Raw genomic sequence first — 13,546 nt, forward strand, 5'->3', positions numbered from 1 at the left:
ATCCATGCACCGGGCCTCTAGTTTTGAAATAATTTAACACAAGAAGTTGCAAAAATAAAACAAGAGTTTGCATGTGTTGGAGTGATGGGCTTGCATGAGGGTAGCAGGACTGGGATGGCAGACTGGTTGGATCTGGACTATTTCAAAGTGGAGCCCACTGCCCTTGCTGATGTGTGAGGTATGCAATGAGAGAGAGAGAGAGGAGGCAAGGATGGGCCCAAGATTTTTGGCCAGAGCAGCTGGACGGCTGAAGTTGCCTTTTACTGCCACCCACCATAGAAGGTGAGTATCTATCTATCTCTCTATCTCTCTACCTATCTATCTGGATAAGGTTATATATACTATATAACTTATACAATAATTTAGGTCATATATATTATATATACTAGAGACCCGGTGAATGAATTTGTGCACAGGTGGGGGCCAGCCAGCCGGAGGAAGGGGCTGCGGGAGGTTGGGGCTCCCTGTCCAGCCTCAGTGAGCATCATAGTGACCGGTCTTTCCAGTCATTCTAGTCCAGCCGTGGGCAAACTACAGCCCGCGGGCCGGATCCGGCCCGTTTGAAATGAATAAAACTAAAAAAACAAAAAAGACCGTACCCTTTTATGTAATGATGTTTACTTTGAATTTATATTAGTTCACACAAACACTCCATCCATGCTTTTGTTCCGGCCCTCCGGTCCAGTTTAAGAACCCATTGTGGCCCTCGAGTCAAAAAGTTTGCCCACCCCTGTTCTAGTCGCTTGGCTTTTAAATACAAAGATAATTTCACTGCTACTTGACGCCAGGGGAAGGTCTGGGCTGGAAGGGACATTGGGAAGTCCTCTGGCGTATAGATAGCACTCAGGGCCATGCATTATACCAGGTCATGGGGTCAGTGTAAATGGATAAGAGGCCAGAAGTCTGAGCTCTGGGGGCCTCCAGCATGCAGAGGTCAGGAATGTGAAGAGGGTCCAGCAAAGATGGACTAGGAAGGAGCTGCCATTGATGGAGGCAGAGAACCAAGGAAGAAGCCAACCCCTTGCCTCCAACCCCAGGAAGGAATCCAAGTAGGATGAGCTAAGGAAGCTGCCACTGGGTCAAGTTAAAAGAGAGCAGTGATGCGCCACACCTGGGACGGTGGTGGTCCTCAGTGGCCTGAATGTGGGCAGTTTGCGGGGGAGGTGGGCGGGGGGCGGCGGGGACTAGAGCCTGACTCCAGTGGACTCGGGAAAGAATGGTTCTGGCTTTGTTTTGTTCTGTTAAGAAGAAAGAAATAACAGAGAGTGAAGACGCTAATAGGAATGATCCGATTCCAAGGAGACTATCGTTTATACATAAGAAGGAACAAAACATTAGAGCTGGAATATTAGATGGATTGAGCTAGAACAACAGGAGACAGTGGTGAGTGAGGGGGATGCTTGAGCTTGAGATGCCGGTGGGGGTGAAGTGATTGGCAGTGACCACGGGAGTGAGTGGCCACGGGGAGGCGGGGGCGGGGGTCACTTCCCAGCACTGAGTCATTCTTCCTTTGTTCACGGTGTTCACTCCTTCGGGAGTGGAAGGGCTGTGGCCCGGGCCTGACCCTCGCCATCACTGGAGCCCAGCCCTAGCACAGCACACGCACACAGCAGGCCTTCGGGGGATGTTTACGGCGCTTTTATATCTCTTCCTAAGAAGGAGCGCGAGCCCCCACACAGCGCCTCTCCCGGCTTCACTACATTCACTCGGCGCAGAGGATCGTCTGGGCCAAGGTCACCTTCTAAGTGCGAGCCACTTGTCAGCCTGTCAAGCACAGCCCTTGGCTGCTCTGCCTCCGTCAGCTGCCTCGCGCCTGCTATCTTGGGTGCTGGCTCAGATTACTCGGCTGGGTGCACCTAAGTCCCTCTGGACTCTCCTCCACATCCTGCTTCCCTCGGAACCAGGTGTGACCTCCTTCTGCCCTCCCGCCCTCCCTCAGGGCTGCCCTCAGCCCCCCCCCCCACTCGGCCCTTCACCTCGTCCCCCCCGCCCCTTCTCTCTCGTTTCTCTTCTTTTCTTCAGCCTTCTCCCAGGCCCTCTGCGGGTGCTCGCCTTAAGTGCTAGGGGCAGCTGCCTCCAGCTGGACCCACACTGGTATGTTTCAAAAACACGCTTGCGATCAGCCAGTGGTGCACCCTGACCCCGACGTCCTCCTCCTCTCGCTTTCCCGATACCTTGGTGCTGCTCTCCCTCGGGTGCCCTTCTCTCAGCAAGGGCTGGGCGTCTTCGGCATGGCTGGAGGAGGAGGTTGTCGGCGCGGGGGCAGACCGAGGTGAAGACGGAGCAGGCTCCTCGGGGGCGGCAGACCTGCCTTTGACATGCGGGGCTGAAGATGTTGGCTCTGAAGAGTCAAGAACAAGAATAGGACTGAGGCCTGGCCAGTACGGCTCAGTGGTTGAGCATCGACCCATGAACCAAGAGGTCACTGGTTCCATTCGCAGGTCAGGGCCCATGCCCAGGTTGCAGGCTCAAACCCCACTAGGTGGCGTGCAGGAGGCAGCCTATGGATGATGTTTCTCACTGATGTTTCTATCAATGCCACTCCCTTCCTCTCTCTCTAAAAATCAATAACAACATTTTAAAAAAAAAAAGGAACTGAGGACACCCAGCACCCCAAAGCAGCAGCCGTCCCCTGGGAAGCCCGGAGGCTCTATGACCCTGCGATTGTGGTAACATTTACTGCCTAAGCCCTCCACCCTCAAGCCTTCTGCCCAACACTTCTCGGCTGGAGAGAGACCCAAGTTAAATGTACTCTACAGAGATGCACTGACAGGCATAGCGCAGGCTGTCCAAAGACCAATATCCTCCTCCTTTCATTCATCCATTCACTCATCCCTTCATTCATTTATTCAATAATTACTACACATCTTATTCTAATATAGGAAAAGGTGGGGAGGAAGCTGGGCAAGAAACAGGACCATCAGACCTGCTATCTGAGTGGTTTAAGATTTTCCTAAGAATATAAATCTATCTGATCTGGGAGGTATGTACCTCAGGGAAAAAATAAAGTGAGCCCACTGCCCATTTTATACCACCATGCACCTGTCTGAGCCTATAACACGGCACTGAGGGACCAGAGAACGAATGCCAAGCCAATCCTCTCACTTTACAGACAGGAAAGCTGGGACCCAGCAGCCTCCAGATGCTTTGGTGAGTAATAAAATACAAATTCATTTCCAAAAGACATCAAACCCATAGTATTTTTATATTTTCCCAAAAGTTTTTTTAATATATTTTTATTGATTTCAGAGAAGAAGGGGAGGGAGATAGAAACATCAATGATGAAAGAGAATCATCGACCGGCTGCCTCCTGCATGCCCACACCGGGGATCGAACCCGCAACCCGGGCATGTGCCTCCTGGTACATGGGTCAACACTCAACCACTGAGCCACACTGGCTGGGCCCAATCAAATGTTTGTAAAAGTACATTTCTTACAGAAGCAGGGTGGGGATAGGTTCATTAGTTCTCTTTGAATGAAAGAAATGTTATCAGTTTCTCCTGCTCACACAGTTTGGAGCTCACTGCCCTTGGGTGAACCTGCAAATCAGGGTCCCCTCAGATGGGGCACCATCTGGGGCTGCCTGAGGCCGGAAAGGACGTCTGAGGCTGGCGCCCCGCAGGGCTCCCGGGCCACCCTGGTGCTCCGCCCGACCACGCCTCTGTGAAGGCTTCCTCTGCTTGGTGCACGGGGCACCCCAGGCCTGGAGGAGGGCCAGTGGCCGAGGAGGAGGGGCTGGCTGGGCTGCATCTGCCCAGAGGTAAGAGGTGGGCAGAGGGCGCAGGGTCCGGGTGCCAGCTGCCGGCAAGGACAGCAGGGTGCCCCCAGGCTCGGGGAAGCCCTCGGCTTCAGACAACACCACATGAGCCCCTCGGTCCCAGGGGCGCCAGGAATATTGGGCTGTATTGCTGGAGGACTGGGGACCCTTTAAGGACTTTGCTATTTTGTATCCCTCTCCTCACGTGCACCCCAAGAGACACCCTAGGACGCCTGTCCAAGCAGCGCCCCCCCCAGGGGGACATGGTGCCCAAGCAGCAGCTGGTCAGGCAGGTGAGGGGGTGGTATGGGCTGGGATCTCCTGCCCCAAACCCCATACCAGCAGTCTCAGGGTTAGCTCTGCAGGGACACTCGGGGTGCCAGAGTGCGTCAGACAGGCCCCCTGAGCTCCCCCGCCTCCGCCCAGCCTGGGAGGGGGAGACGCAGCTGCCACGGAGGTTTCTGTGCCCGGCCTGCCTCTCGGGCCCAGCATCACCCCTGACCCTGGGGCCCCGGGGCAGCAGCCTGCCCCGCGCCAACTGGCCCACCTGCTGAGCTGGTTACGGAAGCTGGCCTGGGAGCCCACCCACCTGCTGGTCAGCTCACAGCTGCATCCAACCCGGCATGGGGCCAGGCTCAGGGTGCCCTGCCCAGGGCCTCTCGGCTAACCTGCCCGGGGCTCAGCTGCCATCACCTCCCCCCTCTCCACAGCTAGGGCATCAGGTTGGAGAGCCTCCTCCCGGTCTACATCCTGTCTGCGCTCAGCCTCCTGCTGGCCCTGTCTCCCCCTTCAGCCCCTGGGCCCTGTTCCCTGACCCTGACCCCTGCTGGCTGACCCAGGGTTTAACTTCTCCCCTCCTCTGGTGAAGAATGCTCTCCTCTCCTGATCACACAGGGCAGGGGCGGCCTCACCACGTGTCAGGAGGCAGCTGGGGAGCCACGCGGGCCTGGGTGCAAGGGGACGGGCTGGCTGCTTCCACACTCAGAGACCAGGAGAAGGTCCCGCCAAGGCAGCGCCCCCTCTCTCAGCTGGTCGCCATGAAGCTACACGCACTGGTGCCCAGGAACTCGCTGGCACAGCAGCTGGCATCAGCGTCCCCGTCCGTGAAAGGAGGGGCTTGGGTCCCACAGCTCTCAGGTCTCCTCCGGCCCTAATTCTGATCCCAGGACCCAGCCCAGGAACCCGAGCTTGACTGACAGGTGGGGGTGCACAAGGAGAGTACATACCCAGAGGTTTAGGGGTCTTCTCCCGAGGCCCACTCTCCCGAACCAATCTTAAAGGAATGGGGGGAGAAAAGCACCATGAGCGACGGCAAGGGAGGGGATGTGGGGCCTGGGTAGGCAGCTCGAGGACGGGGTGGCAGCCGAGGGGGGACACTGTGCAGGGGGGTGGAGGGCGCCCTGTAATGAGAGGGCCCGGGAGTTCAAAGCTGTAGCTCCTTCTGCAACCTCAACCGGGCGTCCAAACCCAGCTCCGAGCCCGTTCCTGGCTGCACAGGCCCTCGATTCCCGGGAAGCCGGTCTACACGGAATCTGCTCGGTCCTGAAGGAAGCTCACCCCTGCTGGGACCTGCAGCAGGTACGGTTACATCTCCCAGGTCGGAGCAGACGGAGCTCAAGTCCGCCAAACGGCCCCCACTCATGAGAGCATGACCCCTAAACTCCCCCTCCTCCCGTGAGTAAGGCTCACTCTCCTGCACACAGGGAGGCCCAGCCCGGAGCGTGGCCCTGGGGAGACCTCGGGCAGAGCGTGGGGTCACCCACGCCCATGGAGCCTTGGGAGCCGCCACACAGATAAGATGCCAGGGAAGGGGAGGAGGTGGGAGACAGGGCCCTGGGACAAACTCCGGGAGCAGCCGCGTTTACGGTGGATGAGAGAGGGCACACGGGAAGCTGGCCGTAAGGTCGAGAGCAGGCACAGAGCGAGCAGAAGAGCTCAGGGCATCAAGCTCAAACGATGCACAGAGTGAAGGCCAACGGGATGGACGGAAAGGCCACTGGTCCGGAGCCAGAGTCACTCTGGTCACTCTAGCCACCCAGAACGCCCCTCGAAGGGCGGGGGTCCGATGTCGGGGCGGGAGAGGAGGAGGGGTGTCTGGTGGTGAGGGCGTGGAGGTCGGTGGAGCCCACCACTGCGTGAGAATCGAGAGAAGGCTCTGGCCCAGGACCAGGTCCACAGACAGGCCCCACACCCCAGCCGGGTTGGGGGAAGGGGGGACATGGGTACAGACAGGACGGCAGCCGGGAGACTCAGGGCGAAGAGCTTGGAGAGCAGTGGGAAAATTCAGGACATCAGGCCCCAGAGAAATGGGGGAGAAATACGTCAACAGGATCTCTCTCTCTCTCTCTCTCTCTCTCTCTCTCTCTCTCACACATACACACACACACACACACACACACACACACACAGGCTCCGATGTCCGTCTGGACTGACCACACGGATGTGCCTGGCCATCTGCAGAACACCATCTGTGCCGCTTACACTCCATAAGCCCGGGTTCGTTACAGCCCAGGGGCCCTCCACCCCCTGGTTCCCAGCCCTCCTGGATACGAAGACCCTTTCAAAGTTTCGTAGGCTTACCCTCCCCACACTGCCTCAAGCTCAGAATGCTTGCGTCTTTAGTATCCACTTATTAAGAAAATACACAATAACAAAGAGCTACCTTGCAACAGAGCTTTAAAATCCTGTGTATCTGAGTCATCAGTGCAGCGACCACTCACACCAGGGAACTGTAGGAGACGGAGGCTGAGGCATTGGGGGGAGTTCAGATCAGAGCAGGGTCATGAGGCTGCAGCCTCCCCAGGTGTGTGGCTCACGGGTGGGGGACCCTACTCCTCACACGCCTGGGCCCCCGGGGCTCTGCTCTGGCAGGGAGGTTCAGCCATGGGGACCCCAAGCAGATCCTGGGGGGATAGCAGGAGAGAGGCCTGCCAGGGGGTTTTGACTTAGGACTGCTTACCGTGCGTGGGGGGCCCTGGGGCCCGTGAGGACATCCTGGCCTGGGGGCAAGAGGCTGGGAAGGGAGCCAGGTGTGCAGGAGGCGGCCCCAGCGGGCACCCCGACCTTCGGGATGGGCGGGATCACCATGCCCCCCAGGGACTTGTGCATCTTCTGGTCACTGCAGTGCAGGTATTGCCGGGAGATGTGCACCTGGGAGCAGAGGAGGAGGAAGGTATGGCCCACAGAAACATGCCCCGGGACACTCACCCTCGGGGCCCCTCACACAGGGTGGCCCTTCCTTTGGGAGCCGCCTGGGTAGGCGGCAGTGCTGGAAGTGTGCTCCCTTTCTCTTCCAGCCTCACAGCCCTGGGACCCGGGAAGCTCAATGTTCCCTCACCACTCCAGGCGACGAGCCTGCAAGGGGTCCCTTCATCCCTGCCCCAATCCCTTTTCCTCTTCTTGTTTTCTGTTCTTCTCATTTTAGAAAAATCCTAGACCACCAGGACTGGGAGGGATCCTCAAAAGCGTCTGGTCCAACCCCCTCTTCCTATAGATGTGCAACCGGGGCCCAGGGAGGGAGGTGACCTGGCCAAGGTCACACAGCCAGGGAGGAGCAGAGGAGAAACCAGAGCCCCAGCTCCCGAGTCCTCAGCCAGCATTCCCCCCTCGGCCACACGCCCCAGCCTGACACGGGAAGGGCCAGGGGCAGGCGGGATTCTGGAGCCTTTAGACCCGCGGAGGCCGAGGACCCCAAGTGCAGGACAGGTGGCCACGCAGCCTCTGCTCAGCGGGAGCTCGGGGACTCGGGGGCAGCCTCCAGGCTCCAGCTGCAATGGTGTGGGACACTGTGGGGGGCGACCAGATGGGGGCCCAAGCCCCCTCCCACCCCGAGGGCGGCACCTGGGAGCCCCCTGGAGAAGCTCGGGGCTCGGGAAAAGGGGGTGAGAAAGGATGGAAGGAAGACACAAGGACGGAGAGTAGTCGAATCCTTACCTCCTGGACACCGGGGCTCCTCTCCTGGGGCCCCTGGCTGCTCCCCGGCTGGTCCACACCCCTCTCCTTGGCTCCGCTGGCCTCGGGGGTGGTGGGGGTGCTCTGGATGGGAGGCATGGGCCGGGGCAGCCTCAGCAGTCTCTGAGAGGTGGTCCGGGGGATGCTACTCCTCGGGGCCACTCCTTTGGGGCCTCCCCCAGGATCCAGAGAGGCTGTATGGGAGTGGGGGATGGGGAATAAGTTAGTCCCAGGAGCTCAGAGAGTGGGGGTACTTCAGAGGCTGGCCCGGGGCGGGTGGAAGGCGGAGGGGGTGGGCAGGGCCCCAGGCTCACCTTGGGAAGACGCTGCCAAGCCCTCTGAGAGCCGCCTTTTCTTGAGCTTGTCCTTGATCTGGGTGGTGTCCCGGGCCACACTGCTGGCCTCTGACTCCAGCGAAGGGAGGGGCACCAGAGGGAGGGGCCCCTGGGACAGGGCCCCAAGGTTCCCAGAGTGGCCATTCCTGGCCTGCCAGCCCTTCAGGGGAGCGTCCAGCATGAGGCTGCCAGGGTCCCCATGTCCACTCGAGAGCTGCGAGGGCTTCTCCAGCAGGACGCTGGGCGTTGGCTGGAGGGAAGCTGGGGAGACAGAGGCACGAGTGGCTTGGCACACAGAGCCCAGGGCGGCACCAGGCACCCCTTCCCTGGGACAGTCAGCCGTCTGCCCCGTGAATCCAGTCCTTCCCTGCTCGCCCCCCCGCTCCCGCCCCCCCCCCCCCCGCACCGCCCCCTTGGGTTGATTCATTCGTTCAGCAGCATCTAGAGAGCAGGGAACCTGCAAAGGCCTGATCGCGAGGTGGCCAGAGGGCGAGAGGGGACTCCATATGCAGCCCTATCACAGCACAGGCGGGAGGCCTCCTGCCCAGGGACCCGCCACCAATCTCCAGCATCCGACCAGCTCCCGGGTTACTGAGCACCCGACACGCACCCGACACACCGCACCGGCGGGAAAGAGACGCAGGCGAGTCAGAGCCGATCCTGCCCCCAGGCAGACACGGTGCATCCAATCACTCCCTCAGCAAACGCTGCAGCGTCCAGCCCCTGCCCAGCACTGGCAGGCGTGGGGGACGAGGCGTGTGAGGCCTGCTCGGTGTTGCTGTTGCTGTTTGTTTTTTAACAGAGGTTCTTTCTTAATGTGTTACCTTAGAGCAAATTATTTGACTGTAATTTATGGCAGGACCATGAGAACACATAGTCAGGCTAGAGCAGCACCTCTGTGAGATTTTAAAATCTTCTGAATCTTTGTCTTCCTTAGGTAGTAAAACATCTTCACACTATTGTCCCCAAACAGAATTGTTGCCTAGTCTCTCTCTCTCTCTCTCTCTCTCTCTCTCTCTCTCTCTCTCTCTCTCTCTCTCACGCACACACACACACACACACACGCACACACACGCACACACACGCACACACACACACACGCCGAGCGTTCTTTCTCTTTAGGGTCTTCGAGTGCGTATTACCCCAGTTTAAGATTCCGTCCGACAGAGCCCTTTGACAGTTTGTGAGGAATAAACGCAGTGGAGAATTGCATCTAATTTACATTCCACTGCTCGAACCAGTCTTTACCGCTGAAGAGCGTTCAGTCTGCGAGAGAAATAAGATCTGTTCCTAAGTGGGTTCATTACAGGGTAAGATGTGAGACGGCTGTGGAGCGGGCAGAGGGTGCCTGGTGCATGGAGGGGGAGGAAAACCTTCAGGAAGGGAAGTGTGTGAACAGGGCCTGAAGGGGCCTGGACCATGGGGGGAGGGGCGGGGCAGGCGGGGCAGGCGGGGCAGACAGACCAGCTCTCAGAACCCGCCACACCCGCAGCTCTTCCCGCGGCACCTTGATGTGAACCGAGACGATGCCCAGGCCGCCGCCGGCACTGGCCTGGTGCTGGCACCAGAACCGAGGAAAGGTGCACTGGGTGCCAGCCGCAGGCCTGTGAGGGGCGGGCCTGACAGAGGACAAGTGACCAGATCAGATTCTCCATCCGAACCCCTGGAACCGGGCTCCGCGAGGAAATCGCCCGCAGCTGGGAGCCGAGCAGGAAGTCACAGAGCAGAGAAGCTGAGGGTCCTGAAAACCCGCCTCAGCCGCCTCGGCCGCCACGGTGACACGGGGGCACTTCCCTCCACCGGCCTGGATGCCAGACACCGCCAGGCCCTGACTCCCGGGGCTCTCGGGTTCCCCCTGGTTCTAGGAGAGGCAGGTGCCTGCCGGGACCCCACATCCCTGCTCTGAGGATCCCCTTCACCTCTGTCCCTGAGGCACAGGATGGAAAGAGCCCACCTGAAACCAGGGCACATTCAGGAGGGACCCCAGTGAAAACCCCACCTGCTGGCAGCCGGAGGCCACGCCCAGGCCGCTCAACAGTCATCCCCCCACCCCCCACCCCCCGTCCTGGAGGAGGACACACTCTGCAGTCACCAGTCACCCGCCGGACTGGGCAGCTGCCAGGTGGAGGGCCCAGGCACGGGAAAGCCACTTGGTGTGACCCAGGCACCAGGCCAGTCCTCCCACCTCACCTTCTCCATCAGCCCAGAGGCTGGGGTCGCGGCTTCCACCCGGGAGTGTGCGGGGCCTGGAGCCGCCGAGGGACGCTCCCACAGTACACGGCCACCGGGGCCAGGGCCTTGGCTGGGGCAGGAGGGCGGGAAAGTGGCATCTTAGGCCAGCACTGGGGAAGCACTGCCCCACACTCTGCCCCAGGGGGTCTCTGCAGCCCATCCCCCCATCGCAGAGCCAGGCCTCAGATGGGCACCGACCACCCCAAGCCCAGCAGCCATGGCTCCATGCGCCCCCAAAGCCCGTGGCCCCGCTCTGCCCGACCTCTGCACCTGCTGCCTCTGGTCCCCACTCCGTCCACTGGCACGTCACACACCAGCTGCTCTCACTGGGCCACCCCTTCGCTGTCATGCCCTCAATCGTCACCCTCACGCAGTAACCCCTACCCTGTGTCTTTGGTTCTGAACGCCCCCTCCCCCTGCAGTGGCAGAGCAGAGACCCATCCCCTCCCCTGGGAGGCCCAAGCCCCTCATGAGGGTCCTACTCTGACCCTCTGCCCTCCTGACCTCCCGCTCAGCAGCCTGCCCCATGGATCCCCCTGCACATTTTATTAATTGAGAGCGTCTCTGTCAGGGACGCTGCCCCCACAGCCCCTGGTGACACAGCATGGCGAGGCTGACCATCCTCAATGGGACCTGAAGGCCAGTGCGGGACAGTGAGTAACCAGCAGTAACAGAGCGGGAGCTGTGAGCACAGTGGGTGGGGCAGGCCGGGCTCCCAGGGGAAGGACCCCTGAGCTGAGAGTCAGACAAGCAGAAGGGGAGACACAGCCACGCACCCACTCCTGTAAGAAGCTTGCGTCGCCTCTGTGCCTTCACAGCCCCCACAGCCCCAGGCATCCTTATTCGCAGTAGCTGAGCTCAGGGCGTTTGCAAACTGAACCAACGGCCCGCACCTCGCGGCTCAGTCCCTCCCGCACACACCTCGGGCCACACGTGGCCCTAACCTACCACCTGGAGAAGCCCCACGAAGTGAAAACCCAGCACGCCCACCCCCAGCGGAAGGTCCCTAAACGAGGAGTCAGGGGTCGGGTCCCCCTGTTCCTGTCCTGAGTGACCTCAGGAAATATGTGAACGTCTGTGAGTCTCGTTCCCAGATCAGCAAACAAGAGCGTTGAACGGGACCAGGGTTCCCACGATCACATCGGTCACATCGTCGTTCTATTTCTAGATTTTTCTCCTGCCTTCAGCACCTCCCACTTCCCTACCACACACCAGGCCTGGCAGAATGGCAGAACGCCCAGCAGGACCTGACCAGCGCTGACCAGCGGTTGTCTTCACACTGATGTGCCCAAGCCCCGGGTGCTCTGCCCTGAGCACAGTGGCTGCTCCCTGAACTGCTTGGGCCTCGGGCCTCGGGCCTCGGGCTCCCTGCCTCCCTCCCAAGTGGTCGCCTGGCTTCCCTCCAACCTCCCCAGGGAACAGTGGCTCCCACCTCGCAAGCACCCATGGCACTGAGGGCAGGACCCGCCGACCCCCCTCGCCAGGGGAAACTGAGGCTCCCACAGGCAGCGCCAATCCTGGCACCCTGTCCCCTGACACCGAGCCGGCCACACGGCTCCCACTCTCCGGCCTTGTCAGCTGAGGAAACGGGGGGGGGGGGGCACAGCCCTCCCTGCGGTCCAGCCCCCTGTCCTCTGCCCATCCTCCTTCTCCCACCACGGGGCAGGCAGCCCCCAGCTCAGAGAGGAGGCAGAGCTCTGGCCGAGTCCTTAGGACATTCTCAGCTCCTCCCCAGGCCAGGGAACCCCCACCCCCCCATACACACACAGCACACGGAGCCAGAGGGCTGTGCTCGCCCAAGGAGAGCTGGGCGGGGATGGGGGACACAGCGCCTGGCTACGTCTCCCTGGCGAGTCCAGCCCCCGAGCTGGGGCCTCCCTGGATGCGCCTTACCTGGGGGGGCAGCATCGCGCGTGCCCATGCCCCGGGCAGAGGCGGTGCCGGGAGGTCGTCCAGAGGCAGCAGCGACGTTCTGGGCCGCGAGGACAGTCCTTGAGGGTCCAAGGGCCCCAACCTGTGGTGGGCGGGCAGAGAGAAGTCAGCGCAGGAATAACCATGCTTCTTACACAGAGACCTTCTTACTCCCAGGGGCCTGTCGGGGGCTAAACGCAGCACTGCCTTCCACAGTGAAACCTGCCCTGGACCGAAGGGCAGCTCTTTTCTGACGTTTGGCTCTGGGCATTTCACAGCCCGAGGGTCCAGGCCACGTGGCTGTGGACAGAGTTCATGATGGAGCATCGGAAACCCACACACCTGCTTCGCCTGTGGCTCCGACAGGGACGCCTCGGTCTCGGGATGGTGGGGACGGTGGAACCGTCACAGGGAGTCTGACCCTGTGCTTCTCCGTCAGTTTCTGCCGAGCTCCCTGACGCCGGGAGGCAGGTCGGGCGTGTGACCCTGTCACCACGCGGCACCTGGTGGCATCTCCCAGGACCCCGCCCGCGTCTCCTTTCGGGGCGTCCTGTCTGTCTGCCCGCAGCTCTTGGCCCTCATTCTCACCCGCACTGCCAAGCCAACCCCCGGCCCTCGCAGCCACTTCATTGTCCTGCACTGACCGCTTGACCACCCAGGCCTCCTCCCAGCCTCCCTTCAACCTCTGGGGTCAGCCATCAGCTCTTGTCCTCAGTCTGACTTCATCCTCTTTCTACATGACAAGGGTCTCTCCACAGACGCTGTGACTTCACCCAAGTTTATAAATTCATGGTGAGCCACTCTCACCCTGACAGGTAGGTTGATGGGCGGCCGGAGCGGATCAGTGATAAGATCAGGGGTCGAGGCCACGTCTACGTCTAACAGGCCACCAAATCTCCTCCGAAGTGGCTCCCTCGAGACGGCATGTGGGGACGGGCAGGACGCAGCGCCAGCTCCCTCCGGCTGAGCAGGAGCTCCCAGCTCCGGACGGAGAGGACCTGCCCTCCATCTGGAAACCAGCTCGTCACCAGCCCCGCCCTGGCCCCAGAGGCACAGCGGCTCCTAGCAACCCTCCTGGCCCACAGAGGTCCAGCCCAGCCCTCCCAGGTCTCCCACCTACTGGGGCTCTCAGAAGCTTTCTCACACCCGGGGGAGAGGACCACTCCCTGTCTGCTGGCTCTGGGGATAGGATTGGCCACATGGTTGTGACCAGCAGCCAGGAATGTCCCTGAGACACAGCACTGCTCCCCAGCAAGGTGGCGGAAGATGCACTCGGCAGGTCCCAACGCCCCAACCCTGCCCGGGTGAGCTGGGACGGGACCCTGCCCCTGCCCCTGCCCCTGCCCCTGCCCCTGCCCCT

General features: G+C 60.7%; 1 protein-coding gene across 1 annotated transcript in view; it reads right to left on the reverse strand.

The window, feature by feature from the left end:
• Nucleotides 1-13,250, reverse strand: part of TOGARAM2 (TOG array regulator of axonemal microtubules 2) — a 36,737-nt gene extending 23,487 nt beyond the window's left edge. Inside the window, exons 1-7 of the mRNA XM_036334992.1 lie at nt 12,994-13,250; nt 12,169-12,289; nt 8,023-8,304; nt 7,691-7,902; nt 6,717-6,907; nt 4,984-5,030; nt 2,175-2,341 (exon numbers count right to left, since the gene is read on the reverse strand). Of these exons, the coding sequence (XP_036190885.1) occupies nt 2,175-2,341; nt 4,984-5,030; nt 6,717-6,907; nt 7,691-7,902; nt 8,023-8,304; nt 12,169-12,196 (927 nt within the window). The 5' untranslated portion in view covers nt 12,197-12,289; nt 12,994-13,250. The remainder of the gene's footprint in view (nt 1-2,174; nt 2,342-4,983; nt 5,031-6,716; nt 6,908-7,690; nt 7,903-8,022; nt 8,305-12,168; nt 12,290-12,993) is intronic.
• Between the last annotated feature and the right edge of the window lie 296 nt (nt 13,251-13,546).

This window comes from Myotis myotis, unplaced genomic scaffold (assembly GCF_014108235.1).
Source record: "Myotis myotis isolate mMyoMyo1 unplaced genomic scaffold, mMyoMyo1.p scaffold_m19_p_14, whole genome shotgun sequence".
NCBI classification, from domain to species: domain Eukaryota; kingdom Metazoa; phylum Chordata; class Mammalia; order Chiroptera; family Vespertilionidae; genus Myotis; species Myotis myotis.